At 39.4% G+C, this 25,550-nt stretch overlaps 1 protein-coding gene across 12 annotated transcripts in view; it reads left to right on the forward strand.

The window, feature by feature from the left end:
- ITPR2 (inositol 1,4,5-trisphosphate receptor type 2) overlaps positions 1-25,550 on the forward strand; it is a 266,325-nt gene that overhangs the window by 76,715 nt on the left and 164,060 nt on the right. For 9 of the 12 annotated variants that reach the window (XR_014578295.1, XM_083820748.1, XM_083820746.1 and 6 more), the window contains 11 exons: positions 866-1,020; positions 2,395-2,494; positions 2,632-2,792; positions 6,135-6,276; positions 7,055-7,213; positions 8,116-8,288; positions 10,425-10,544; positions 10,646-10,831; positions 11,459-11,710; positions 13,228-13,372; positions 14,286-14,436. Coding sequence is in view for 11 of the 12 variants with exons in the window: in XM_083820748.1 (XP_083676874.1) it covers positions 866-1,020; positions 2,395-2,494; positions 2,632-2,792; positions 6,135-6,276; positions 7,055-7,213; positions 8,116-8,288; positions 10,425-10,544; positions 10,646-10,831; positions 11,459-11,710; positions 13,228-13,372; positions 14,286-14,436 (1,744 nt within the window). In the remaining variant the exon portion in view is untranslated. The remainder of the gene's footprint in view (positions 1-865; positions 1,021-2,394; positions 2,495-2,631; positions 2,793-6,134; positions 6,277-7,054; positions 7,214-8,115; positions 8,289-10,424; positions 10,545-10,645; positions 10,832-11,458; positions 11,711-13,227; positions 13,373-14,285; positions 14,437-25,550) is intronic. The other 3 variants (XM_083820749.1, XM_083820751.1, XM_083820756.1) reach the window with 1 other exon arrangement.

Below are 25,550 nucleotides of genomic sequence, written 5' to 3' on the forward strand. Positions count from 1 at the left end.
GCATTTGGAGTATGTGAAGCCAAGGGGTATGTAGGTAACTTAAGATGAAGATGACTGCTCAGTGGTGCTGGATCACAGAATTCTCATGGACTTTCAGCAGGTGGGGGGAGGAAGATCACCTTCTTTGATGCACACACGTATTTGGAGGTACCAACACAGCTTTGTAAATGTCTCTTGAAAGCTAGGCTCCTGTAAAGGTGTGAAGTTCTTCCGTTTCTATGGCATGCTCAGACCTGTGTTGGATCCAGCCTCTAATGCATTATTAGCCTGTGCTAAGATTTCTAATGCAGTCTATCCAGTGCTTTTTTTCCCCCAGCACCCCCTACCAACACCAAGTACGCCTTAATAGGACAGATATCCTGGCTTTTCCTGTGTGGAAGGTGTGCTGCTTTGATTCTGACCATACTGGAGGGAAAAAAAAGAGCAAACTTATATAAAACTACTGTGGAAATAGGCAAATTGTTCACTTTTTTACTTCCCTCCTCCCTTTTAAAAAATCCAATTCTCTTCTCTTCTTTTAGCTTTGGCCTTTTCCAAACTAGCACTGTGTAGCTACATATGTTGGGAGTGAAAGGTCTGCAACTGCCGCAGGTTTTTGAAGTTGTAGGTGTCAAGTAATAATGTATACAGCACTGCAGTCTCTCTGTAGCTGGTGACCTGCTGTTGTTATAATGACTGTCTGAGACCCCATGTGCCTGGGGCAAAGTGCATCCTTTGTGTTACACACTCCAAAGTCAGTCATGGTAGATTCTTACTAGAATGTACGAAAAAACCCATTAAATTCATATGTATTACTTGTCCACAAGGTAATTGGAGAATTTATAATGGGCTCTGATGCAAGCAAATAACCCTTGTGCCTAATCAGCAGAGAGACAGCGACCTTCCTGCTTCAAAGAAGAAACGCCAAGCAGGGGAGAAGATTATGTATACTTTGGTCTCTGTGCCACATGGAAATGACATTGCATCTCTCTTTGAACTGGATGCCACCACTCTTCAGAGAGCTGATTGCCTGGTTCCAAGGTAAAAACAAACAAACAAACAAACAAAAAAAACAACTGCATTGACAAGGTTTCTTCCTGGTATTATGCTGGTGAGTAAAGTAGAAAAAATTCAAACACAAGCAAGTATTATCCTTCAGTTAAAATTTGAGGAGTGTTCATGGGTAAACAAGAGATGTATAAAACATGATATCACTACTGTGACTGGGTAAAATAATTATAAGGATAAAACAAGTGATGCTTAAAGAGAATCTGTGAAGAGAAAAATAATAGGCTAAATGTTGCACAGGTGTATATGAAGACAGAATTGAGTCCTGTGCTCTGTTTGAAAAAACTGCGCTGCTAGTATATCTAACTGAATTGTCCAGAACAAAATAATGTGTATGGTGACCTGTGCTTCTCTTTCCCTGACAGGTCACAATGCCACCGAACACTTTCAATATTCAAGTTAAGCCAGCAAGTGTTTTCTGGGTTTTAATTGTGAATATTTGAAATTTCAGCTGTGTTGCTTAGCTGAGATCGGCTAGATAAGTTACAGTGTTGGTTGTGACTGAATGGGCATGCAGACACTTGGGGCTAGTGGTTATGAGGGTGGATTTTAAAGTTGAGTACCTGCAAATGGTGGTGAATACAGCTTTAAAGTGTAAAACTTAGCAGAGCAAGTACCAGATCATTTGCTTACTTGAGTACTCAAAGCCCATCAGCATGGAAGAAAGTGTGTAAGTGAAAACTACAGTGAATATATTGAAAGAGTAGAATTCAGAGTAAAAATTGTAATTGATTTCTCAGCTCTGCTTTTTGATAATACCACAAATTATCATATGGAAAGAATTTAGAAGAATCTCATGTCTGCTCTTTGTTCGCTTGATTTTTGGTTGAGAACCGATACTGTAAACGCTTGCTTTCTGGAACAAAGGTTTGCAGATCATAATGGTGAAGCTGTGAAACTATGGTCAGTTTTACTTTCTGGCTTTTGTGCTGTGACAGGTGGAACAGGTTCATTACTCTGCAGAAAAAATAATAAGAAAATAATTGTTTTTCTTCATTAAATGTGTTTCTATTCAGATAGGATTTTAAAACACTTACCTTTTTATTTTTTTTTCTTTAAGGAATACTACTCCTAAGCTTATGTAAATATTTAAGAACAGCATTCTGCATAATCCCAAGTTGCTGTCCTTGCTACAGCTCTATGTTGTGGTTCAGAAAGAAGAGGGAGACAAAGAGAAAAGGTGCTACAGTACCTTTTAGGTCCTCCTGACCCTTTTATTATGAGTGTCTGGTGTGACTCATGCTCTCAAGTCTCATGACATGGTCATTTGTTACACTGAATCCCATCTTGCCTAGTTTAGCTGAGGACTGATCCATCTAACCTGCTGTTTCCTTTGTTCTCCTTTAGGAACTCATATGTCCGACTGAGGCACTTATGCACTAATACTTGGGTTACCAGTACTAGCATTCCAATAGATACTGATGAAGAGAGGCCTGTGATGTTGAAGGTAAATACTAATTTCTTGGGGTTGGAATCCCAACCTCATTACTGAAGTTCTCTGCTGGTGATCTCAACGTATAAAATATGCGTAATTGGTAAAGGTGAGACAATTGCTTACCCATATTAAACCAAGCACTATTGCAGATTGGGACGTGCCAAACAAAAGAGGACAAGGAAGCTTTTGCCATTGTATCAGTTCCTCTGTCTGAGGTCAGAGACTTGGACTTTGCCAATGATGCAAACAAAGTTTTAGCATCAACTGTTAAAAAGCTGGAGAATGGAACAATAACCCAGAATGAAAGGAGGTTAGTGAGTTTTACTTTTTTTCCTTCCTAAATTGGTGTTTGTTTACTGACGGTATCATGGTATCACAGTAATGGGTAAGTTCACAGAATCACAGAATGGCTGAGGTTGGAAGAGACCTCTGAAGATCATCTAGCCCAGCCTCCCTGCTGAGCAGCATCACCTAGAGCACATTGCACAGGACGGCATCCAGTCGGGGTTTGAATGTCTCCAGAGAAGGAGACTCCACAACCTCTCTGGGCAGCCTCTTCCAGTGCTCTGTCACCCTCAGTAAAGAAGTGCCCCCTAATATTCAGCCGGAACCTCATGTACTTCAGTTTGTGCCTGTTGCTTCTTGTCCTGTTTCTGGGCTCAACTAAAAAGAGACCGGCTCCATCCTCTCGATACTCTCCTCCCAGATATTTATATATATTAATGAGGTCTCCCCTCGGTCTTCTCTCTTCCAGGATAAACAGGCCCAGTTCTCTCAGCCTGTCCTCGTACGACAGGTGCTCCAGTCCTCTAATTATCTTCGTAGCCCTCCTCTGGACTCGCTCCAGTAGTTTTATGTCCCTCTTGTACTGGGGAGCCCAGAACTGGACACAGTACTCCCAATGTGGCCTCACCAGGCTGAGTAGAAGGGGACATCACCTCCCTTGACCTGCTGGCAACACTCTTCCGAATGCACCCCAGGATACCGTTGGCTGGCCTTCTTGGCCACAAGGGCACCCTGCTGGATCATGGTCAGCCTGCTGTCCACCAGGACTCCCAGGTCCCTCTCTGCAGAGCTGCAGCAGGTCATCCCACAACCTGTACTGGTGCTTGGGGTTATTCCTCCCTAGGTGCAAATTCATAGCATCTGTATGGAGATACAGGTGATTGCCAGAGGATGCTTTAATGCTGAGAGTGGTAGCCTGAGACTCTCTTTGTTCCATTTCTGTCAGACCTTCTTTGCTGCACCTCAAGTTTGTCTGTGTATCTTGTGTTTAAAATGGTGGTAAACAGCACTTCCCTAGCTCACTGGCTACATAAATAAATAGGTAGCTCCCTAAGCAAATGTGAAATGTTTGCCTTAATCTCCTGTAATGAGACACTTTTGAGCTGTAATATCTGGGTCCACTGGTTTTGATTCTCACGTTCATGAAAGCCATCTATATGGTGGGCAACATACAGGACTCTTGATTCATGTGTAATTCACTGTACTGCATGTTCATGCTGCTAGGGTAATAGAAGAAGGTCTTAGAGTGACTGAGTGGCTGCCACAATTGTCCCTTTCCTTTCTTACTTCTAAGAGGTGCTGATTTCTTCCCTCTGGTGACAAGACGGGACCTGAGGGAATAGCACGAGGCTGTGTTGAGGAAAGTTCAGGCTGGGTGTTAGGAAGAGGTTCTTCACCAAGAGGGTGGTCGGGCACTGGAACAGGCTCCCTGGGGCAGTTGTCATGGCGTTGAGCTTGCTGGAGTTCAAGAAGCGTTTGGAAAATACTCTTGGACATATTGCTTGATTTTTCCATGGTCCTGTGTTGCACCAGGAGTTGGATTTGATGATCCTTGTGGGTCCCTCCCAACCCAGGGTGTTCTATGATTTTGTTTTTCACTGGTTTCCTTTCCTATTTCATATTGTTTTGTTATCTTTAGTATTTACCTTTTATGTCCATCCATGTTTTAACTGGAGCGCTATTAGAATGTCTGTTTTTTACACCCACCCCTGAATTAAGGAATTTTGTTGTACGTTGTAGCCAAATATATCCCACTGTAAGTGATGTAGTTGGCTATTTGTTTTCACCTGTCTGTTAAAACTGAATATTAAACAGTATCTCTGACAGTGTTAATTTCTAACTTGTATTCTGCCATGCATTATACACAACTTTTTGCTGGAAACATTAATTTTTGGTGATAAAATGGAATTTCTGCTGTCTGTTGAGTCCATAGTCTTTTGTCAGTAGTAATTAGAACAGATGGTTCAATATCAGATGGAGGATTTATCTTAACAGGCAGATCTGTAATGGCTAAGGTGTTGGTACTCAACCTTGAAAAATCATTTCATTACTTAGTAGAACCAAACAGGGATACAACATAATCAAGGTGTGACATCCCTCTATTAGCCTTGCACTGCTGTGTCACTGCAGTTCAGTATTGTCAAGTCCTGATGTTGATGGATTGGTACAACACACACATCAAACATTTCAGAGTGATTTCAGAATAGTGTCATTATTTGTTTGTTTCTGTAATTTCCATTGAAAAAAAAATCATGCTTATTTCCTTGTTTTACCACCTTCCTGATTAGGTAAGTAAGGATTCCAAGAGTTTGTTCCTGGTTATTTCACTCTATACCTGCCTTTCCTGTCTTTTTTGTTTGTTTGTTTGTTTGTTTTTGTTTTTTTTTTTGTTTTTTTTGTTAGGGAGGTAGCTTGTTTTGTGAACCTTGCTGTTTTCCACCAGCCATCAGTGGGCTGAGATTTTTAAAGCTAAATCTCAGTCAGAGGGTTTAGCAGAAAAGCTCAGCCTTCTTGTGCGTAACAGAAACTTTGTGTAGAGATGAGTTTGAAAATCTATGGAGCATCTCCCTGCTGCTTTCAAAGCATGTGTACATGCTTAGTAATTACAGACTAAATATTAGCCAACTTCAAATGCTTCCGAAGAGTAGATGTGCTGGGTTTTGTTTGTGAATGCTAGTTCTTTTAAGCAAGATTCATTGAAATCTGTGGTCATCAACACTTCTCTCTATGTATACCTGGTAAGGTATGTTAGTACCAAGATGGCAATTACTACTGTTAGTATTATTTCTTTCTGTGTTTCCTGAAGATAGGAAAGAAGAAATAGTTACTGTCTCTGTCCATTTTAGCATTTCCTTCTGACAAGTATTTTTTTTGTGTGTAGCAAAGAGGGGGTGAAATAAAGGATTTTTTTTTCCAAGTCATTTTTCAATATTTTTTGGGTTGGTAGGGAAATAGTGTGTTTTTATTCCTCTGGTGAGTGCATCATCTTGTTTCATGGGCCAATATTACTAATTTACCAGTAAAAATACTTGCTAGGCTGCGTAAGAGTCTCTTTCTGCTGTTTCTGGGCCTTGAGGCCAGCTGGTATAGATTTTGGATTTCTGAATACTCTGCATGAGTTCAGCATCCTGCATTTTTCTCCCTTTCTCCATTTAGTTGTTGTTTAATGCCTTGGTAAACACCTATGATGGATTCAAGCCTCTGCTGACCTGAGACCTGGAAATCTTACGTACATGTCAAACTTAGCTTTGCAGTGATTGAAGTATCATTGTGCTAGATAAAGCTTGTTCTAAAATGTGATTTTCTTTCTTAATGAATTCTAGCATATGTTGAATAACTCTGTATGATAACAATTTGTTCATTCTAGGTTTGTAACCAAGTTACTAGAAGATCTGATTTTCTTTGTTGCTGATGTGCCTAACAATGGGCAGGAAGTTCTGGATGTGGTCATAAGTAAGCCAAACCGAGAAAGACAAAAATTAATGCGGGAACAAAATATATTGGCTCAGGTATACCCTACTGTATTAATAACTTGCTTGTATTTACAAATAGATTGTAGGATAGAGGGAGTTGATAAAATCAGTGTTTTAGGTAATTTGGCTTATGCCATCTTGGGTTTATGTCTAACTGGATTGGTTAGATATAAAACTGATGAGTCAAGGCTCACCTCTTGGTCTGTGAATCACATAGAAGCACAAAGGACTTTCTGTTGGTTTTATGTAATTCTGAGGACTTTTAAAACTATATTTGTTACCAAATTGTTGACCAAATTTGAAACAAGCCTTTTATATGGTCCCAATCCTGCAAATGTTTTCCTTGTACAAAAAATTTTGATGCCCTAATGGATCCCTGACTTTGTCTGAGGGCCAACTGGTATGTAAATCAGAATTAATATTCCTTTAAGTCACTGAAAGTGACTTAAATATTCCTTTAGTAAAAATATTCCTTTAAGTTACTGAAATGAAAAATAATAAAAAAATATTTTGTTCTCTTTTTTCTTCTTTAATTTAGCTAAAGTTAAGGCACTTACCTTACAGTGTTTTAAGCTGGAGATAACAGTCAAGAGAAAGTGGTGGGAAAATACAAAGCTAAACACATAAGTTGTAATGTCTGAGATAGTCACTGACCCCCCATATTTAGTGATACTTAGATAATAAGTATAGTGATTCACTTCTGACTTGGGTCAGTAGGGGCCTTGTGCTGATTCTGTTAGTGGACATAGACAGCTATAGGTTAAGGAAAAATCTTGGTTTGATTTTCATCCTCAGTGGTTTTGATTTTGAACAGATATTTGGAATCCTCAAAGCTCCTTTTAAGGACAAAGGTGAAGGATCAATGCTGAGACTTGAAGACCTAGGTGACCAGAGATATGCCCCATACAAATACATGTTAAGGTTATGTTACAGAGTTCTCAGACATTCCCAGCAGGACTACAGGAAGAACCAGGTCAGTGGTATTCAAGATAATTTTTTCCCTAAAATCTGTAATTATATATCCCGGGTTTGATCTTGCACTCTGTACTTACAAGTGTGACTCTGTGGTAATCCTTGGATATGGTGAAAGGATTGGGTTCTGTGTAGATTAGTAGTAAGTAGAAAGTCACTCACTTATTACGGCCTCATGCTGTGGAATAGTGCTTTTGTTTTGTAGGCATTTTTATATGAATGGAGTGATCAGCAATTGATGTCATAGGTTCACTGCTTCCTTCAAGGACTCTGGGTTATGAAGTGGGAAAGCTAAAAAAACCTGTGTTTCTGTTCCTTAAATATTTATATAGTGATGGCTATGAGTCAAACCAGAGGTTATTCTGTCAGGTAGCCTGTTTTCCCATTTCTGGAGACTCCTAATGAATATGATATAATTCAGAACATGCTATCAAGTACTTTGCACATTGCAGCACATAAAAATTTCACGAATTTTTAAATCTAAAGGGGCTGAAGATGAAAGATTGAACTTTTATGTGTGGTTTCTTTGTTTTCTTTCTAATACTATTCATAAATATTTCTGTCTGGGAGGGGGGTAGAAAGGCGGAAGAGCAGTTTTTTAAAACTATACAAATCTTCATTTTGCCTCTTTTAAAAAATTGTTTGCCGTTTCTTGAATTTTATATGTATTTTAATGGATTTATTTGGTTTATGAAAGAATAAGAAAAGCTAGTCAAACCTAATATTATATCTTTTTCCTGGGGTACATAATTGAGGTGCTTAGATATTCCTTTGTTTGGGCCAGTTCAGAGAGGAAAGTTTTGAGGATTACTTTGATTGTTAATTGAGAGGTAGATTCTTCTGATTCTAAAAGAAAAACACGAGTGCTTAACAGGTGATGATGCAAATTTTCTTTTTTTTCAGGAATATATTGCTAAGCACTTCTGTGTCATGCAATCCCAGATTGGTTATGATATTCTGGCAGAAGACACCATCACAGCTTTGCTGCACAACAACAGAAAACTGCTAGAGAAACACATCACAGCTAAAGAAATAGAGACATTTGTTAATTTACTCAGGAGAAATAGAGAGCCAAGGTTTGAAGTGGTCCACATAATGTTCTTTTTCTGTATTGATAGGCTTTTATATTTGTAGCAGCAATGAATCTGCCTGCTATTCATTATTATGTTGTCTCTTTCTTCCTGCTAATTTTTTTTTCATGTCGCAGACTAAAAAATACATGCACACTGCTAGAAAATATCAGAAATACCCTTACCTATTGCAATTTGACAATGCCTACATTTCAGAACAAGAGCTTTGTGAAGAGCAAGGTTTATACTTTGCAAAACACTTCTGAAAAATTGGCTTTAGTTCAGATTGGGACAGATAAACAAACAGAAATTCTAATTTCTCATAACTCTGCTCCTCTGTGAAACTGCCATTTGTGTTCATTCTCCTGCTGATAACTCTGGCGTGAATGACATAGATGTCAATTTAACTAAGCTTTTATTAATCAGTTCTGCAGTTTTTTTATTAAGCAGTTTTCTGCAGGTACTGATTGCAAGTCAGACCTGAAAGGGGCCTAGGATGGTGAAGATCCCAGTGAACATGTGTTCTAGACCAGATTTTGTTTCAAATGAAAAATTCTGGCCTTGAACTTAGCTCAGTTAGAATTTTTTTATTAGCTTTAGGATAGAATATAATATAAATTGATTTTTTTTAAATTGAACATGTTTAATTTTTTCATTAGATTTTTCAGTTGTAGAAGTATTGAAGTAATACAAATACAAGAAATTATGGAACTGAAGGTCAAATACTGTCCTCAGTAATTGTGAATACCACTTTTCTGTTAGCAATTTAGGGTATTGCTCAAGGCCCTGGTGCATCATTTTAGCTTCAACTAGGTAAATACTGCAGAATTCTGTGTTGTTATGTGCTGTTTACTTAATATTATCTCTGTGATGTAATACTGCCATGAACTATTAATTACCTGGTGCCACAAGACTTAATTTCAGTCATGGGTGAAATTCTTCCTAAATTCATCTTACTTTCTGCATTCATCCCATGCAACTGGGGATGTGTAGTCTGTGCTAAAGCAGAAATAATTTTCTAATTCCCTCTGGTAGAAATGTTACCTATAGAGGTTCAAACTATTGGACCCTGGAATGATTGGTAGTAGATGATAAAGTTTTTTACCTGGATTTCTGAGGAAATTGAGTGTATGCTGTCTATACGTGTGCCAGCTTTTATCTTTTCCCTTAATGGCTCTTGAGCCCCTTGCCCACTTTTAGGCACATTTGCTAGAGAAGAGGTGCACTCAAAGATCCTCAGTTCCTGCAAATGTCATAAAAAGAAGAGGCTACATAGAGGAAAGAGGCCCTTTTTATGTTCCAGGGAGGGAAAGGCTGCAGTGTGAGCTACTGTTAATACACACACAGGGATCCATGAAAGAGAGACAAGAAACATATTTTTTGAATGTCCTGACTGCAAGTAAAGCCTCAGCCTGAACCTCGTTAAACATCAGAAGATCTACATTTGAGATGCAGATTCATAGGAAACTGATTTCCATGCAATGCAGCTTTCTTAGTTTGGCTTTACATAGAATGACTCCTTTGAATACAGGTCTTGCCAGATCTTCTCTCTCTGCTAACTGTTGGCTGTGTCACTTCAGAGACTTAAAAGGCAGCTTTAAAAGCTGTAGATGTGTACTGCAGTGCAATGGAGTTCCTCAGAGGACACGTGGCTGTCTCCAGCACAAGTAATATCTCCTTGCTACTTGGGTTAGGGAGTCACCTGTTACCTGCTGGGTAAGATGGGCAAGAATGTGTGCTCTTGCTTTTGGTTCCTGACAAGGACAAGGCCTTCAGTGGAGCTCCCCTGCCAGATCAGCTTAAGACAGCTTCAGGTTGCTTTTCATTTCTGGCACAACTCTTTGTCCTTTGATTTGCTGGTAAATGTCTTACTTGAGGTCTTTGTCTTTCTCTCCTTATCTGATTGTTCAGCACCATTCAAGTCTGCTCTCAAAGCTATTGCTCATCTTTATCTGTTGTGAGTTGCAATAATACAAATAAGCAAAGATTGTATTTTGATAAATCTCACAATATACGCTCTCCTGAGTATATTTGTGATGGATGCTAGAGATTTCTACAGTGATGTTTCTGTGTAGTGTATAAAGTTTCATGTTCTATTGCATCTGTTGTTTTTGTTTGTTTGTTTGTTTTTTGACTGCACAGATTCTTGGATTATCTCTCAGACCTGTGTGTATCTAACACCACAGCAATACCAGTAACTCAGGAACTCATCTGCAAGTTTATGCTGAGCCCAGGAAATGCTGACATTCTCATTCAGACCAAGTGAGCATCCATAATCAGAACATAACTTTTTGCTCTGTGCTTTGTTGTTACATTTGTAGCAGTTTGTTAGAGACTCCATTGTCAATGTTTTGTCCTTGCAGGCTGGTTTCAACACAAATGGACAATCCCTTGGAATGCCCAGTCATCTTGGATGACATTGATGAAGAGGAAGTGTGGCTTTACTGGATTGACAGTAACAAGGAACCTCATGGCAAAGCCATCAGACACCTAGCTCAGGAGGCAAAGGAAGGCACAAAAGCTGATTTAGAAGTTCTTACCTACTACAGGTAAAACCGCTTAAAAAAATGGAAGAAAATGTAAACTCTCCATGGAGCCTGGTGCTGTTCTGATCCAGTTGATTTGTCAATATCAAAAAAGGAAACCAGGTCATACCAGAAACTGGGATTAAAAGTTTGATTCAGGTTTTTCCTGTAAAAAGCATCACAGTCCCTGCTGTCTATTACAGACAAATACAGAGTTTTCTTTGTTGGTGATAGTTTTGTGTCTGTCTAGTTTTTCCTCTTTTTATTCATGGGGCTATGTTTTTAGGTTGTGCTGTTCTTGGAAGCAAGACGTTCTGAAGAAGGAATTCCTCAGCATTCTGGGGTTTAGAGAGGAGACAGGGTCAAGGATGAGTGTCCTACACAGATTGATAACAAATTGCTCAATGCTTCAGCCTTCCTTTGAACATTGCTTCCTTTGAACATTGCTTCCTTTGAATTTCGAAGGGAGACCGGTCTTCATGGAGACTGGAGCCTGACATTAGCATTTTTAATGGCAAGTTGGTAACTCAGTCATTTTGAGTGTTTACACAAGAAAGGCTAACATCAGACTTGTAAAGGGAGATTAGGAGGTTCTTTGTTTCATGGTGTTCAAATAAATCAGTTTGAAACATGCTATTATTTTTCTTTCAGGTACCAGCTGAACCTCTTTGCAAGAATGTGCTTGGACCGCCAGTATCTAGCCATCAACCAGATTTCTGCACAACTGTCAGTAGACTTGATTCTACGATGTATGTCTGATGAAAGCCTCCCTTTTGATCTCCGGGCTTCTTTTTGCCGTCTGATGCTACACATGCATGTGGACAGAGATCCACAGGAATCTGTGGTACCTGTCAGATATGCCAGATTGTGGACTGAAATTCCTACCAAGATCACAATTCACGAGTGAGTTGCAAGTGTTGCAAAAAAGACGTATGAAAGTATTTTAAAGGGATTAGTCTCAGAACAAAACAGTTGTAGACGTCTAATGTCAACATGTATGCAAAAAGCTATTTTGTTGCAGAACAATGAGCTATTAGTTATTGTTAATCTTGGAAACTTCCATGGATAGGTTTACGTGGAAGATGAATCATCTAGATTGGAAAAGACCTTCAGGATAGGAACTGAAGGTCCAACCATCAGCCTGACCTACCGACTCCCATCAGTAAACCATGTCCCTTAGTGCCACATCTTCAGTTTTACTTCATTTTATTTACTCGCATTATTTCTCTTATACGGAACAAACTGGGGATAAAATTGAATGGCCTTTTCTCAGAATAACTGAACTTGAAGTAATCAAATTGTCTAACATTACACATTTACTAGGCTGGAACTCAGTTTTGTACTTCAAGCTCAACTTGAATCCGCAGTGGGAAAGCCAGAATTAACAGTTAGGTGTAGCTATTGTCTCAGAAACAGTTCACAGAGTCTTTGGCCTCCATCCAGCAAAGTACTTATGCATGTGTTAAATTTAAGTATGGAAGAAGGGCTCATGGACTTCAGTGGAAACCCTTTCTGGCTTAAGTAATTTGATGGAGCAATGCCATTGGGCTAGACCCAGAAATGGAGGTATCTGGCAGAAGAGACAAAGAGGAAGAAGTGTAGCAATCCAGCAGACAGTATTGCTTCTGTTAGTGGGATGATGGACTATTTTGACCCATAAGACAACACAGTCCTAATTAGTGGTAGAAATTGATTGTCCCAAGCTGCTTTCTTGATCTGCTGTCTTTATGGTGGAGATAATAATGGAGAAAAGAAAAGGTGACCTCATTGCTCTCTTCAACTTTCTGTGCAGGGGATGTGGGTGAAGTGGGAGATGCTAGTCTCTTCTTCTTGGTAGCTGATGACAGGACACATGGGAATGGCACAAAGCTGCAGTAGGGGAGCTTCACACTGGACATTAGGAAAAAATTCTTTACTGAGAGGCTGGTCAAACATTGGAACAGGTTTCCTAGAGGGGTGGTTGATGTCCCATGCCTGTCAGCGTTCAAGAAGCATTTCGATACTGCCCTCAATAATATGCTTTAACTTTTGGTCATCCCTGAAGTGGTCAGGCAATTGGTCTCGATGATTGTTGAAGGTCCCTTCCAACTGTTCTGTTCTATTCTGTTCTCTGTCTGATGAGCACGTTTATGAGTGCTGTCTGTCAGACCATCGTATTTTTCTGTCTCTATTATTCCCGCTCATTGCAATACTTTGTGGTACTGTTGGAGGGAAGGTTTGTGCCTCCTCTGTCTGCCATCTTTGCATACCTATGTAGAATTAACTGACCTCTACCCCTTCTCCTTACAGAGTACTGACAGTGATTTACAGAGAACTGACAGATTTTAAAGCACCATGATTGGTTCGGTTATTCTTTAGTGGCAGCTGATTTTTATATTAGGGGTGTTTAATTTTCTTTCATTCTGTGCCTTGCATTGTAGGTATGATTCTTTCACAGATTCTTCAAGAAATGAAATGAAGAGGAAATTTGCACTAACTATGGAATTTGTAGAAGAGTACCTGAAAGAAGTTGTAAATCAGCCCTTTCCTTTTGGAGACAAAGAGAAAAATAAACTTACATTTGAGGTACTTTTCAGCTGTCTGCTTCCTAACTTACGGTATTTCTCATTTCAGCTAGGTGAATGCTGTCTCTTTCAAAATAAAGGTACTTGCAGAATAATGGTCCCAATGAGGCACCAGTTTCTATTTCAAGTGTTCTTGTTGATGACTTGCTGCAGAAAATAGTATTAGTCTTCCGTCAAACAGCTGTATTGTTTCTTCCGAGATTGTTGCATTTCAGTGGCAGAGGAAGGGATGTATGTGGGGATAAATGGTGGTACGCTCTTTCTGTACACAGTGATTGCTAATGCAGAGATTCTTCAGTGTAAGAAGGTACTGTTCTGTGTGTAGGATAGGGCACTGAAGGAAATACTCGGAATAATCTAATCCTGTGTTTCAAATACTGTTTGAAATTCCTTACAGAAACTTCAGACAGGCCTAATTCACGTGGGTTCAAATAAAACTGAATAAAGGGGAGATGCTTACAGCTTTTACAATTCTTCCTCCAATCTACCTCCCAAGCTTTGTTGCTTCTGCCTCTGGTCATCTGAAATCACCTCCATTTCAACTTTCCACAGAAATCTACTGTTCTTCTGACTTCCATCTTCTCTGTAGCTGCTGTCTCTTTAAATAGTTTCCTGGTATTTTTCTTCTTCATTTTATATACCTTTCCAGATGCAATTAGACCTTTTCAGTCTGTCCTAAGCCTCATGTTGTTTTCACTCTTCCTCCTTCAACTTGACTGAACTCTGAAAAACATTTATGTCAGTGGCCTTGATCCAAAGCCCATTTAAATCATTGGAAAGATTTGTACTAATGTGAATGCACTCCAGATATGGATCTCTGTGCAAGCTGCTGTAGAAAATGCAACTGTATTGCACAGCTGAATACCACAAAAGTTGACAATGTTTCCTTAATTTTTAATTTGTTTTTGTCACAGGTGGTACATCTGGCTCGAAACCTCATATACTTTGGCTTTTATAGTTTTAGTGAACTTCTTAGACTGACTCGGACACTGCTGGCAATTCTAGATATTGTTCAAGTTCCTATGTCGTCATACTTCGAAAGGTTGAGCAAGTTTCAGGATGGAGGTAAGAGAAGCAGCAAAGAATTGTATTCCAGAATGTATATCAATATTTAGGTTGGAATGATTTATGGAATGTCTCATTCACACATAAACTCTTGAACAGGAATGTATTGCAGGATACATTAAGATGGTTAGTTAAAAAGGAACCTTTTTGAACAGAGCTGCAGACTTCATGACTTGTGGTTGCTATGTTGATGCTGCTGCTCCATCACTTGTCTAGAATTGAACTTTTAAGTCTGGATCCAAGCTTCAATGTACGTTGAGTTGCCCATCCCAAACAAATGCAGAGATAACATTTGCATGGGCACGACAATGTTGATGTCTCATGTATAGCACAAGTATTTAGTAGTCTCCTCAACACTTCACTTAAGGAGAGAATATGATATTACTGGTTCAAGTACTGCAGAAGACCAGATGATGGAAGTTCAGATGACGCCATCTTCTCCATCTGTTTGTCAGTTTTTTAACCAGACCAGAGTGCCTGTTTGACAATCCAAGGACAATGTTGTATGTCCCATTGCCTTTTGTACTATGTCTTAAAAGTGACTGTGCTGTCTAGGCTTAAAAATAGCATTGAAATTTTGCTGCAGAGATGCAAATGTTCTTATGTTGAAATACCTTCTACAGTCTTTGATAAAAATAATAGGATCTCCATCTTTAGATGCTCATATCTTGTCTTCAGCCTCCTTCTTGTTTTCTGTTTGGCAGTTCATAAAACATGAGCCATGCAAGTCCACTTTGCAGTTGTTACTCAGAATAATCCTAAATGTCTGATGGCTATTCCCAAGTATTTTACCATTCTTCCTTCTTTCTCTGGAAGTACATACTTACCCACACATGGACAGTATGAGGCTATGAAGATGCCTATGTCAAAAAGATGCATAGTTTAGAAGCAATTTCATAACACCTAATCAGTATTTTTGAGCACCCAGCTCACAGAATTTCATGCCTGAAGAGTATATTTTATGTCTGAAAAAATATTACTTAAGCAAAACAGGTTAGTGCTTTTAATTAAGAAAAGATGCACAAAAACCAGTCAGTGTAAACTTTAGTGGCAGATCAAGATAAGAGAAAGAGCTCAAGAAATCAGCAGGTACTGTAGTTCCTGACGTTTTGGAGACAAATGCTGTGTCTGAAATAACAACAGTTTATAACTTCCACCTAACTTTGTTTTGTGTGGCAGCCCATTTGTGAGGAATGAATCAGATCTTAGGGGCAGGACTTTGCTTGGTATAAGTTGCTGTAGTTCTAGGGCATGTAAGAGTCTGCACCAGCTGAATATTTGGCTCCACTCTTTCCATATATTCCCCCCCCTTTTTTTTTAAGTGCTCACATGCAGTGCACATTTAAAACACACAGGGATTTTCAGTCCTTATTATATTTGTAAGCTGAATATGAATGAGAGTCTCAGTAACTAGGTGGGAACTGAAAAAAATTAATCTGATTGAGGATAGTCATTGGACTTCTGTTAAGTAGTAGCACTTTAAAGCCAGACTGGTAGTTGTCTTCCACCCACATCTCTGTCTTTGCTACAAGGAAATGAAAAGATTTGAAGGGAGCTCTAAACACATGGTCTTTAAACCTGCTTGTGTTCTCTCTGCATCACTAGGTATGACTTAGCTGTAGCACTGGTGCAGTTTGTCCACACTGAATTAGGAAGAGTTGAGCTTGCTAGATTTGCTGACTTGTGCCGTAGTGTGGTTGGCTGCTTCTGTGTCTGGTCTTTTCAGACTTCATGATCATGTTCTTGAGCCCACAGTAAGATGGAGAAAGTGCTCGTGTTTTCTGTCTTGGAGTGGTGGTGGTGTTAGAGTGGGCTGGAACTTCTGTGTGTCAGCATGTGTTTGATTGTAAATGGTGCTGAGGCTGAGTGAGTCCTGGCTTGAGACTGGGCTTGAATCTGTTGGATTAATACCTTGCTGTATTAGGGCTGCTGGAACAGGTCTGTGTGTGAGATGATCATGTGTCTGAGAGATGTTTTTTAACTTTATCCTCTGGTGGAAGAAGAGAGACCATGGATCTGATTTTGCAGTTCTTTGCATCTTGTGCAGTCACTCCTAGCCAAAGAAGGTTGACCCCAAATCTATTCATGTCAATTGGGTCTTATGGATTCTGGATCCACCTGGTCCAGGATCTACTATGAAGCCTGAGAAATGAACAGGCTAAGAGGGAATTTGGTCTCAGGAATTTGATCTAGATCATCCCTCACTCTGACAGTAAGAATTGCTTGTCAGGCTCAAGATCTAGTTATACATTGTTTTTCAGTCTTATAGTACTTTTAAGATTGTACTTACTCCAAAAGTTCCCCTTTCCCTTTTACAGATATTCTCTATCTTGTAAAACTGAGTCATTGAGAACGTGTTGTGTTTTTTTTTTCATCAGTTACCTGTCTTGCCTTTTTTGTTGTCCATTTTACCTTATAATACTCATCTCTTAAGTTATTAAGTAAAGAGTTACAATAGAAAGCAGCCTAGCCTGTTTTTTGAAATATGTGTTGCCTTTTTCTTAAATCAGGATTCTCTGCTGTTTTTTCGGGAAGTGTTTTCTTATTCATAATTTCCATAACGTACAAAGAAATGAGATGGATTGTTCCCTGTCCTCATTCAGGATTGTGGAACTCCTCCCTCCAGTGAGGTAGGGGCAGGGGTGATGTCTTTCTGTCTTTAGCAGAGGTCAGATTCCCCATATCTCTTCAGACTGTGGCAAGGATCTCACTCCACAGCATCCTCTCTGGCAGGTCCAATATCTGAGACTTTCATATTGGTATTACCTTTGAAGAATAACACAGAATATTTATTGTAGGTAAGCTTCCCTCCAACTCCTCTTATGTTGTGCAGGTTGACATGGCTTCTTTCTTAAAGAAAGTTAGCTTCTATAACTTGCAAAATTCATTATGTTGATCTTATTTAAATAAGTAAAAATTAGGTGTGATCATATCTGTTCTGAGACTGATGAATTAATGGTATAAATAAATATGCTTAAATTTTACCAAATGCTAGGAACCTGATCCTGTGACTCTAATGTAGGAAATTGCTACAGAATACCAGTATGGGCTCTGTATATTTTAATTTTCATCACTATCTTATTGTAAATTTACATAGCTTGATATTAAATGGATACTTAGCAGCAGCATTTCAAGAATAATTATGCCTGTTCAGAAATGCAGTAGGTTTGCAGGTTCTAGGACAAATGACCAGTGAAGAGGAATGACCAAATAGAAAAGTCATTTTACTACTATTCTGCAGCTCTAGTAGATCCAAGGTCTATAGAAGTTAAGAACCTTGGGTAGGACCTGTTTATTTTACATGATGAGTCTTGCATTTTAGTTTTGTTAAAAAATATTGATTTCTAAGGGGTACTCAGTGCTGCGTATTTGGGGACAGACAGTATGTCCTAGCTTTCCATTATTGACGTCAATTTGTTCCAGGCCAATAACAGCAAAATTTTCCTGTGTCCAATTCCCATAATGTGGAATTGTATCGAACTGGTGAGCTTGTCTCTTTCCTGTTTTGCCACTGTTTGACATCATGAAATCTATGGTCAAGTTTTTAAGAATGGATAAAAATCTCCTAAGGGTGAGGGGGAAGGATGAGGCTGGACTTGGCTGTGGGAAGTATCTTAGAGTTGTGCATCCCAAAATTGAAACAGCCAAATTCACAACCAGCAATCTGAAGTTTTATTCCTTACTTAATACTTAGTCCATAAACAGACTCACTTATTATAGTAAAACTACTTACTATGTAAGGAAGTATATACAAGTGTTCAACTGTTAAAGCAAATCTGAAAAATGGGATGTGTTATTAAGTTTAGTGGAAGTTGCATGAAGGTTTGGGTATCTTGAGGAAAAAGGTTAATTTTTTCCAACCTTTTAAATTTTGAGTCACATTGATGGCTGAGGTAGTCCTTGATGTTGTGTGCAAGTTTCTCTATGTTGGTTCTGCAAAGATAATGAAAAGATCCTTTACAGTATTTTTAATATTTTAACTTTCTGCCTTTAAAAATCTTGATTTTTACCATCAGCTACCTTACTCAGAATTAAATCAGTGTGCATGTGGTTTTCAGGTGTGACCTTATTTGATGAGGACAGACTGGGGAAAATTGACTAGAAACATTTGTGAGATAGGATACTGGAAAAAGAAAAGAAGTGTGTTTTTGGAATGCTTCTTACCTAGCTTGTATCCTAAAAATAAATTGACTTGGAAATGTTGCAGCCAGCTTCAGTTTTCAATCAGAGTATTGTAACTTTAAGTATATATTTTTTATTATTGGAACTTTTTTTTTTTCACCTTTAAGATTTTGAAAAATCTGGGGTTTACAAAATATGCTACCTGTATCCTGAAGAGAGATTTTTTGTTAAAGTGAGGACTTAATAGTGCTGTCATTCTGATACCTTTCAAGAACATTATAATATCTTACAGTTTTAACTAAAAGTTAAAGTAGTTTCTTTCCTAGTAAGTGTACCCTGCTGTATCATTCTAAAGTCAGGAGCCAATCTGCCTTGTCCAATACTGGTTATTTATTCTCTCTGAATTAAAATGCACGTCTCTCTAAGCGATTGATCTTTCAAATAGCTGATTTTAGTCAAACCACATAGCCACAGCATATGTCAGGTCTGAAAGACCTGACATGGTAGCATTAACAGGCAAGCTACATGTTTGCCATGCAGCTCAGCTTTATTTAGTTAGCATTATTTGTAAATGATAATAATGACATGCAAAGAATACATTTGTGAATTTAAGCTGCATTATGTCTTAAGATGCAATTCACAGTGCTCTGCACCAACTTTAAAAACCTGTCAGTGGGATAAACTTGGGTTATCTGCAGAGTAGGAGCTCTTCGTGAATAGCTAGAATTTTCCATCAGCAGTAAGAATCTTCCAGTTCCTTTTTCTTCCACAGAGGAAGAGTATGCTCAGTCTATTTGACAAATAGGTCTAAAACCTACATATAGTAAGTTCCAATTGTTCTTGCATTTGTGGTTCTCACATGAAGTATGTTTTTTGTGACTGGCTCAACAGATGCCCCATTTTACCTGTTCAAGCCAGTAACCAAACATCTCTGCTCCTTCACACTGTGTTTAGATCTTTAATTCGGTAGCACATCCCTCCTATAGTCTGAAGGGAGTAAAGGGTAAATGTGTGTCCATAGATGTCCCAAGATCTTGGAACACTTCTTCAAAACGTATCAGGAGAAGCCTGACCCCTATGTCATGCTGCAAGCTTTGCTTCTTTGTTGTGATGTAAAGAATTTGACCCTGGCAAGGATCAGAATGGGGAAGCTTCCACGCTCTCCTGAAAACTTCAGGAGTGGTGAGCTACCATCTCTCTGCACAGGAGTGCTTGCATATCCATGTGTCAGGGGACTACTGTCTAGTCTTCTGCCATTTTGGTTCATCTGGTTAGTCTGCTTAGTCTCTGGGCTGCAAGTAGAGTGCTTAAAAGCACTGTTTTTCTGATTTTCACCAGTAGTGAGAATACTACTAGAAAGAACATTGTCGAGAACAAGGTTGGACCTGCCATTTCTTCTGTGACTGTGAGCCTTCTGTACCAAGAAGGACCAGATATCATCCGGGTCTATTAGAAAATATTATATTGTTTCTCAGCCTTGCATCTGTGTCTGTTAGCTGCTCTTTTGTCTAGTTAAGAATTTGAAATATCTTCTTTAGGCATACTTTGATTAGCAGAGCTAATGAACCAGTGACTGGCTGGCAAACTGGAGCAATAATTTATGCCAGCAATTTACAAAAAAAAAAAAGGGGGGGGGGGCGGGTCGGGTAGATAAGAAATGAGTTTTAACCCTTAGGAAAGCTAGCTGTGTTAGTCACAGATGTCTGCAGTGAAACAACTGCCATTCAGTGCAGGGTATTATCAGACCAAAGGGGAAGTCAGTCTGAGAGTTTAATTCTCTGGCATGAACAATTTCTCTTTTCTCTTTATTTCTTTCCTCATCATGAGATCTGTGCATTAATGTGATTCCAGAGACCATTGCTCTTATAGGAATCAATACGTGTTTCATAGATTTAACTCAACTAGAAGGCTCGATTCCTGTGATGCTTTTTACTATCAAGGCCAGTGTGCTGATATATGTATTTATTTTTTCTGTCTTTCCTTCTTGTACTGTTTGTGGCAAGAAAGCTGTATTTTTGACACTGCTTTGTGGTTTTGGGGATAGGCAACATCAGAAGAATGTCAGGAGAAGGTGAGATTTGGAGTTTCACCATGGCTAGGTGGTGGTGAGTTTGCATGCAAAAAGGGAGAGCTTGTGGATATGCTGTAGTTAACTGGAGGTTGGGATGGCCAGATTCATTTGGGTGTGGATAGCAAATGTATGTGCATTGCATACTGTTGCTTTTTTTTTTTTCTTTTTTTCTCATTGGTTCTGAGGGCTGTATAAACTGCAGAAGTGGCCTCACCTTTTGCCCTTAATGTAATGCATTAGGTTTTCTGTGAGGCTCACCTGAGGTCAGCTAGTTGTTCAGCAATGAAAAACAGCCTAATGAAGAAGTAAAGTATTATTCTTGGCCTGTTTATGGTAGGTTCTGCAGTCTTTATGAGCAAGTTCTGTAGAAAACCTGTAAAAATTAATACCTCTTTCGCAAACAGAGCTGTAAGGCTTAATGCTTCTAACAAATAATATATAGCTCTGAAGGGTTTGAAATAAAATATGTTCCTTTAGGTACTGAAGTGCTGTTATTATATATCTTAAAAATGGCTATAACTTTTCACATAGAAAAATTAAATTGCGTGAAGCCAAATCAACAAAGGCAAAAAACTGCGGAGGTAAAGCTGCCACTGGGTGTTTAATTTAGCCCTTGGTAACTAGGCAGTGCTGCAATATGGTCCTCTGCCAGAGGATCCCCAAAGACTGGCAAAGTTGCATGCTTTAAGATGGCACTGAAGCTTTTTAAAAGGTTATGATGGAGGAATAGTGTAGGTCTCACTGAAATCCACAGAGTCAAGGCCATTTGGAGTCAGGACTCCAATGTCAGCAGTCATTTGGAAAGTGACTTGCTGTTACAAGTACAGTCTTAAAACTTGCTTGAACATGCCAGTGCTGAGGCATGGCTTAATACAAGGCCAGCTTTGCTGAGAGCTGATTTTGATTATGGTAAAAGTCTTGGACTTTCAGCAGCCTATCATTTGTCTCCTAGTGTAGCAGTGAGCTTGGAAGCTGGTCTAAAGCTTCACCAGAGCACTGGCAAAATTCAGTTTTGCCACATCAGGGGCTACAGCTGGTAAAAGTTAACTTTAAGGGGAAAAATGAGAGCAGCTGAGGAGCACTAAGAAAGATCTGGGACTTCATGGGGTTGCATATGGGGAAGGAGGCCTGAAAGGCTGCGGTGAAAGCAGTGGGCCTGGCAGGAAGGGGAGATAAGCATATTGTTATCTGTGAGGAAACAGCAATAGGTGTGGTCAGTCCGGCAGTGGCATTTTTGGGTGGTGGTAGGTGCTAACACGCTTCAGGCTGTAGGTGCTGAGGGGGGCTCTGAGTGCACCCTTCTGATGCTGTTGTCTTTCCTCTCTTTCCCCCCTTGCAGTGTTGAAGGCACAGGAGACTGACTAGGGGGAAGGCCAGGTCCCTTTGTATTGCTATACAAGGCTTGGCCTTTTATCATCTCTGAATGAGTAGTAGTATCCTGTGAGGGAGAAAAGTTTTTTATTTTTAATTTTTTTATTTTTTTTTTATTGGGGAATGATGGTGGTGGATAACAGCTGATGCAGAGATCCTAAATTTTAAATTACATTAAATATAGCTCAGCCGTGTCTCCTGCCTAGATCTTCCTTAGAACCCAGGAGCAACTTTCCTTGATCAAGACTGGGGGAGGTAGGGCTCCTTTCCCACCAGCTGAGGTGCTTTGGAGGGACATGAGAAGGTTGCTTAGGATTCTCGCAGTCCTGTAGAATATTTTGGCAAGTGGGAGGAGGCTTACGCTTCATGGAAGTAGAATAGTAAAACCTCTAATAAAGTAGTTCTTGTAGCTGCCAGTGCATCATACAGATGGGATTGATGTTGCTTTGTATCTAGGGATTCAAGCCACAGCTGAACATTAGCCCAAGGCTTCCTTTGGGAATGATAGGGAAGGGAGGAGGAACTGAGGCTGGCCATCTGCTCAGTTTGTTAAGGAAAAATGGCTTTCAGAGTCTACTGTCTCTCGTGATTTCTTTGTTATTAAGAGCTAATACAGCCTGTGGGAATGCTTTGTTCTAGAAATGGATAATCCCAGAGTTCAGAAGAGAAGTAGTTTCAAAGAGCTATGAGAAAACATGTGGGGGTCATAGGCAGTCTGTTATTCACTGCAGTCCTTCAGCCTCTGCATTTGTTTCAGGAGTTAATGGTTTTTGTACTAGCACATGCTCTCTGGTTTGTGTCCTCCTACATGGGAACTGAGGTGTTTTCTAGGAGGTATTTGGAAGAGGTTGAAGCATTTGGTCATTCATCTGGTCTTATGCAAATGATGCTCAGGTTTGATGAGACCAGAGAGTTGTTCTTATGACTTCATAATTGCAGAGATAAAGGGAAAAAGGCCCCATTTTTGCAAAACATTTGGTTTGTCTCCTTTTTCTGCCCTTATTTATATATGCAAGATTGAACAATGTGTTGGACAGGCTAATGGAAGAGTTTTTGGAGCATTGGACACATGTAAATTTATCATTATCTAGTCATTAAGTACCAGATTTTCTGAAAAGCCCATTATGTGTTGTCTCCTATTTGAAGAACCCATGGTATGTCAGCTCTTATTTAGTTACCTCGTTTCTAGAAGCATTAAGCATCCAGCTTCTCTACTGCCTAATGAGAGCTGTTGGGTGTTAGAATAGTTTTGAAAATACAGAAATGTTTTGCTTTTCTGAGCAGGGAGATGAGCACTGTGGAAAGCTGAGCAGAAAATGGCTGAGAAGTTTTGCAAATTGAATTATAGGAATCCATCTTCCCTCTTATCTGTGCTGAGGAGGACTGAGCAATGCTAGTAAGAGCAGACTGTCCCTGTGTGACATGTAGAGACCAGGTCAGGTGCATATAGTTTATTTTTAAATAAGCAAGGCTGCAAGTCACTGGTGTCTTGGGGATATCTGTGAAGTAGGAGTCTACTCACTGTAAGATTATTTGCCAACCTTTTAGGCAGTCCGTTGTTTATACACATTCAGCTACTGCATGGTTCTCTGTGCTGTTTGTGAAATACCTTATATGCTGTGCATACTTGTCCACTAAGAACAAATTGAGGATGTTGCGTAGCAATTGGCTAGGAACAATTTTAAGAAAAGGTATTAATTTCCACCTGTCTTTGGCAGTTGTTTTCCTTTCTGAATATGGTATTTTGTCACTTACCATCCATACTGTATTCCATAGCAGATTGTTGTTTACTTTTATATTTTGCTTTTAGAATTTTTGCAACCAGTAAATGACTTCTCAAGAAAGTATATTTATGTAGAAAATGAAGTGTCAAATTATCCACTATTTCGATTACTTGGGTGGTTGTTATTTTTTTTTCCCATAATTGACTCCTCTGAAAAGTCTTTTTTTCTCCAAGAGGCCGCTGTGTTGTCAATCGTGCCAAATTGTATGAGATTATGTGCTACAGTTTTGTGACAGAAACTGATATTCATTAGGAAGTTGTGATCACTGTAATAAAAAGTAATGAAAAGGAGATGCATGGTTGTCTTTTCAGAACATGACAGGCATTCTCTTCTTTCCTCTTATTTCAGTGTCTGTCAATCTGTAGCTCCTTCAAATTACCAGTTGTGTGTAAAGTAATTTCACTCTTTGATTGGCAAACCTTGTGAGACTACATTCAGGCATTTCTAATTGGTTCTACTGCTTATGGAAGGTTCTTGAGAACTAACTTGTCTTGGTAGGGGGAAGAGCAGAGAGGAAGAACTGGGGAGAGGGAGGGAAAATTGCAAAAGAGAAGTTTCATGGAAATTGCACTGAGCTCTTTTCCTCTGTTGGTCGAAGTCACAGCTCTGAGCACTTTTGCAGTGGTTTGCTGATGAGGTCAGTTTTTGGTTGTCCAAACTAGCTCATTCCCACAGTGCAGTGTCTATTCTCTCCCTCTTTTCAGGTATGTATAAGCGTGACCTTATGTTAGAGAAGTGTAATTACAAGCGTGACCTTGACCTTAAGGAAGTCAACAAATGAGGGAGGTCAGCAGGATGAGGGTGGCAACATGATATAAAGGCACAGTTCAGACTTCTCACTTCATCTCTAGCAAAGTACACACAAAAGTAATCAGGGTTCACAACTATTCTGCTCTGTGTTCATTTTAGCTTGGTTAACTAGATGAGGCAGTAAGTTAATTTTTCTTTGGATGTTGGTATGCAGGAAGCACTCTGGAGCTGGAACTGAGATCAGAGCTCTGTTGTTCTAGTCATACATACTGAGAACTTAAATCTCTTTTGTTGAACCAACATATTTTGTATTGCATTGTTGCAGGCTTATCTGACATGCAGTCAGTCACTTGTTAAGCCACAATAACCTTTCTGTATGTCTTACCTTAGAGACTCATACTCTTTCCTGCTGAGATAACTGTATTAAAGCCAAGAGAACACAAAAGTACGTCAAGAAGGAACAAGTCACTAGTGAGAGTGCTGCTGGCCCCTGGTGTTTGTGAGTGACAGATTTAAATCCATGCCTGACGTGATCTAGACTTCCAAGGCAGGACAGATGCACTGAGTGAAATGAATGCTGATCTACTGGGGGAACTTTTGGAAGAGAAGCTGCTGCCCACTCTTTATGTACATGAATAATCCTCATGGCTTCTTTCAAATAATAGAGCAATTCCTCCCATTGTGGAGATATAGTCAGCTGCCTCATTTCCATGTGCAAATGTGCTGGTTGACTGCTGTTTACTTTAAGAGATGGCTACATTTCATCAGGACACTACAAAACATATTGTTGAATGTCTTGAAAAGTATGATGAATCGTTCCAGTTGCCATATTATTTGCACCCTGGGAAAGTTCTTCCCAAGCCTGGTAATTAAAAATAATAATTGTCAGTATCATATAGTTGCTAGAAATTTTTCCAAGGTGGATTTACCCATAATGCCTTGTATCACTGATATTGACAGAAATAAAGCAATATGGAGTCACTACCACCCACTTCAGCTGTAAATACTAAACTGGA

Source organism: Anser anser (assembly GCF_964211835.1).
Source record: "Anser anser genome assembly, chromosome: 1".
In the NCBI taxonomy this organism is placed as follows: domain Eukaryota; kingdom Metazoa; phylum Chordata; class Aves; order Anseriformes; family Anatidae; genus Anser; species Anser anser.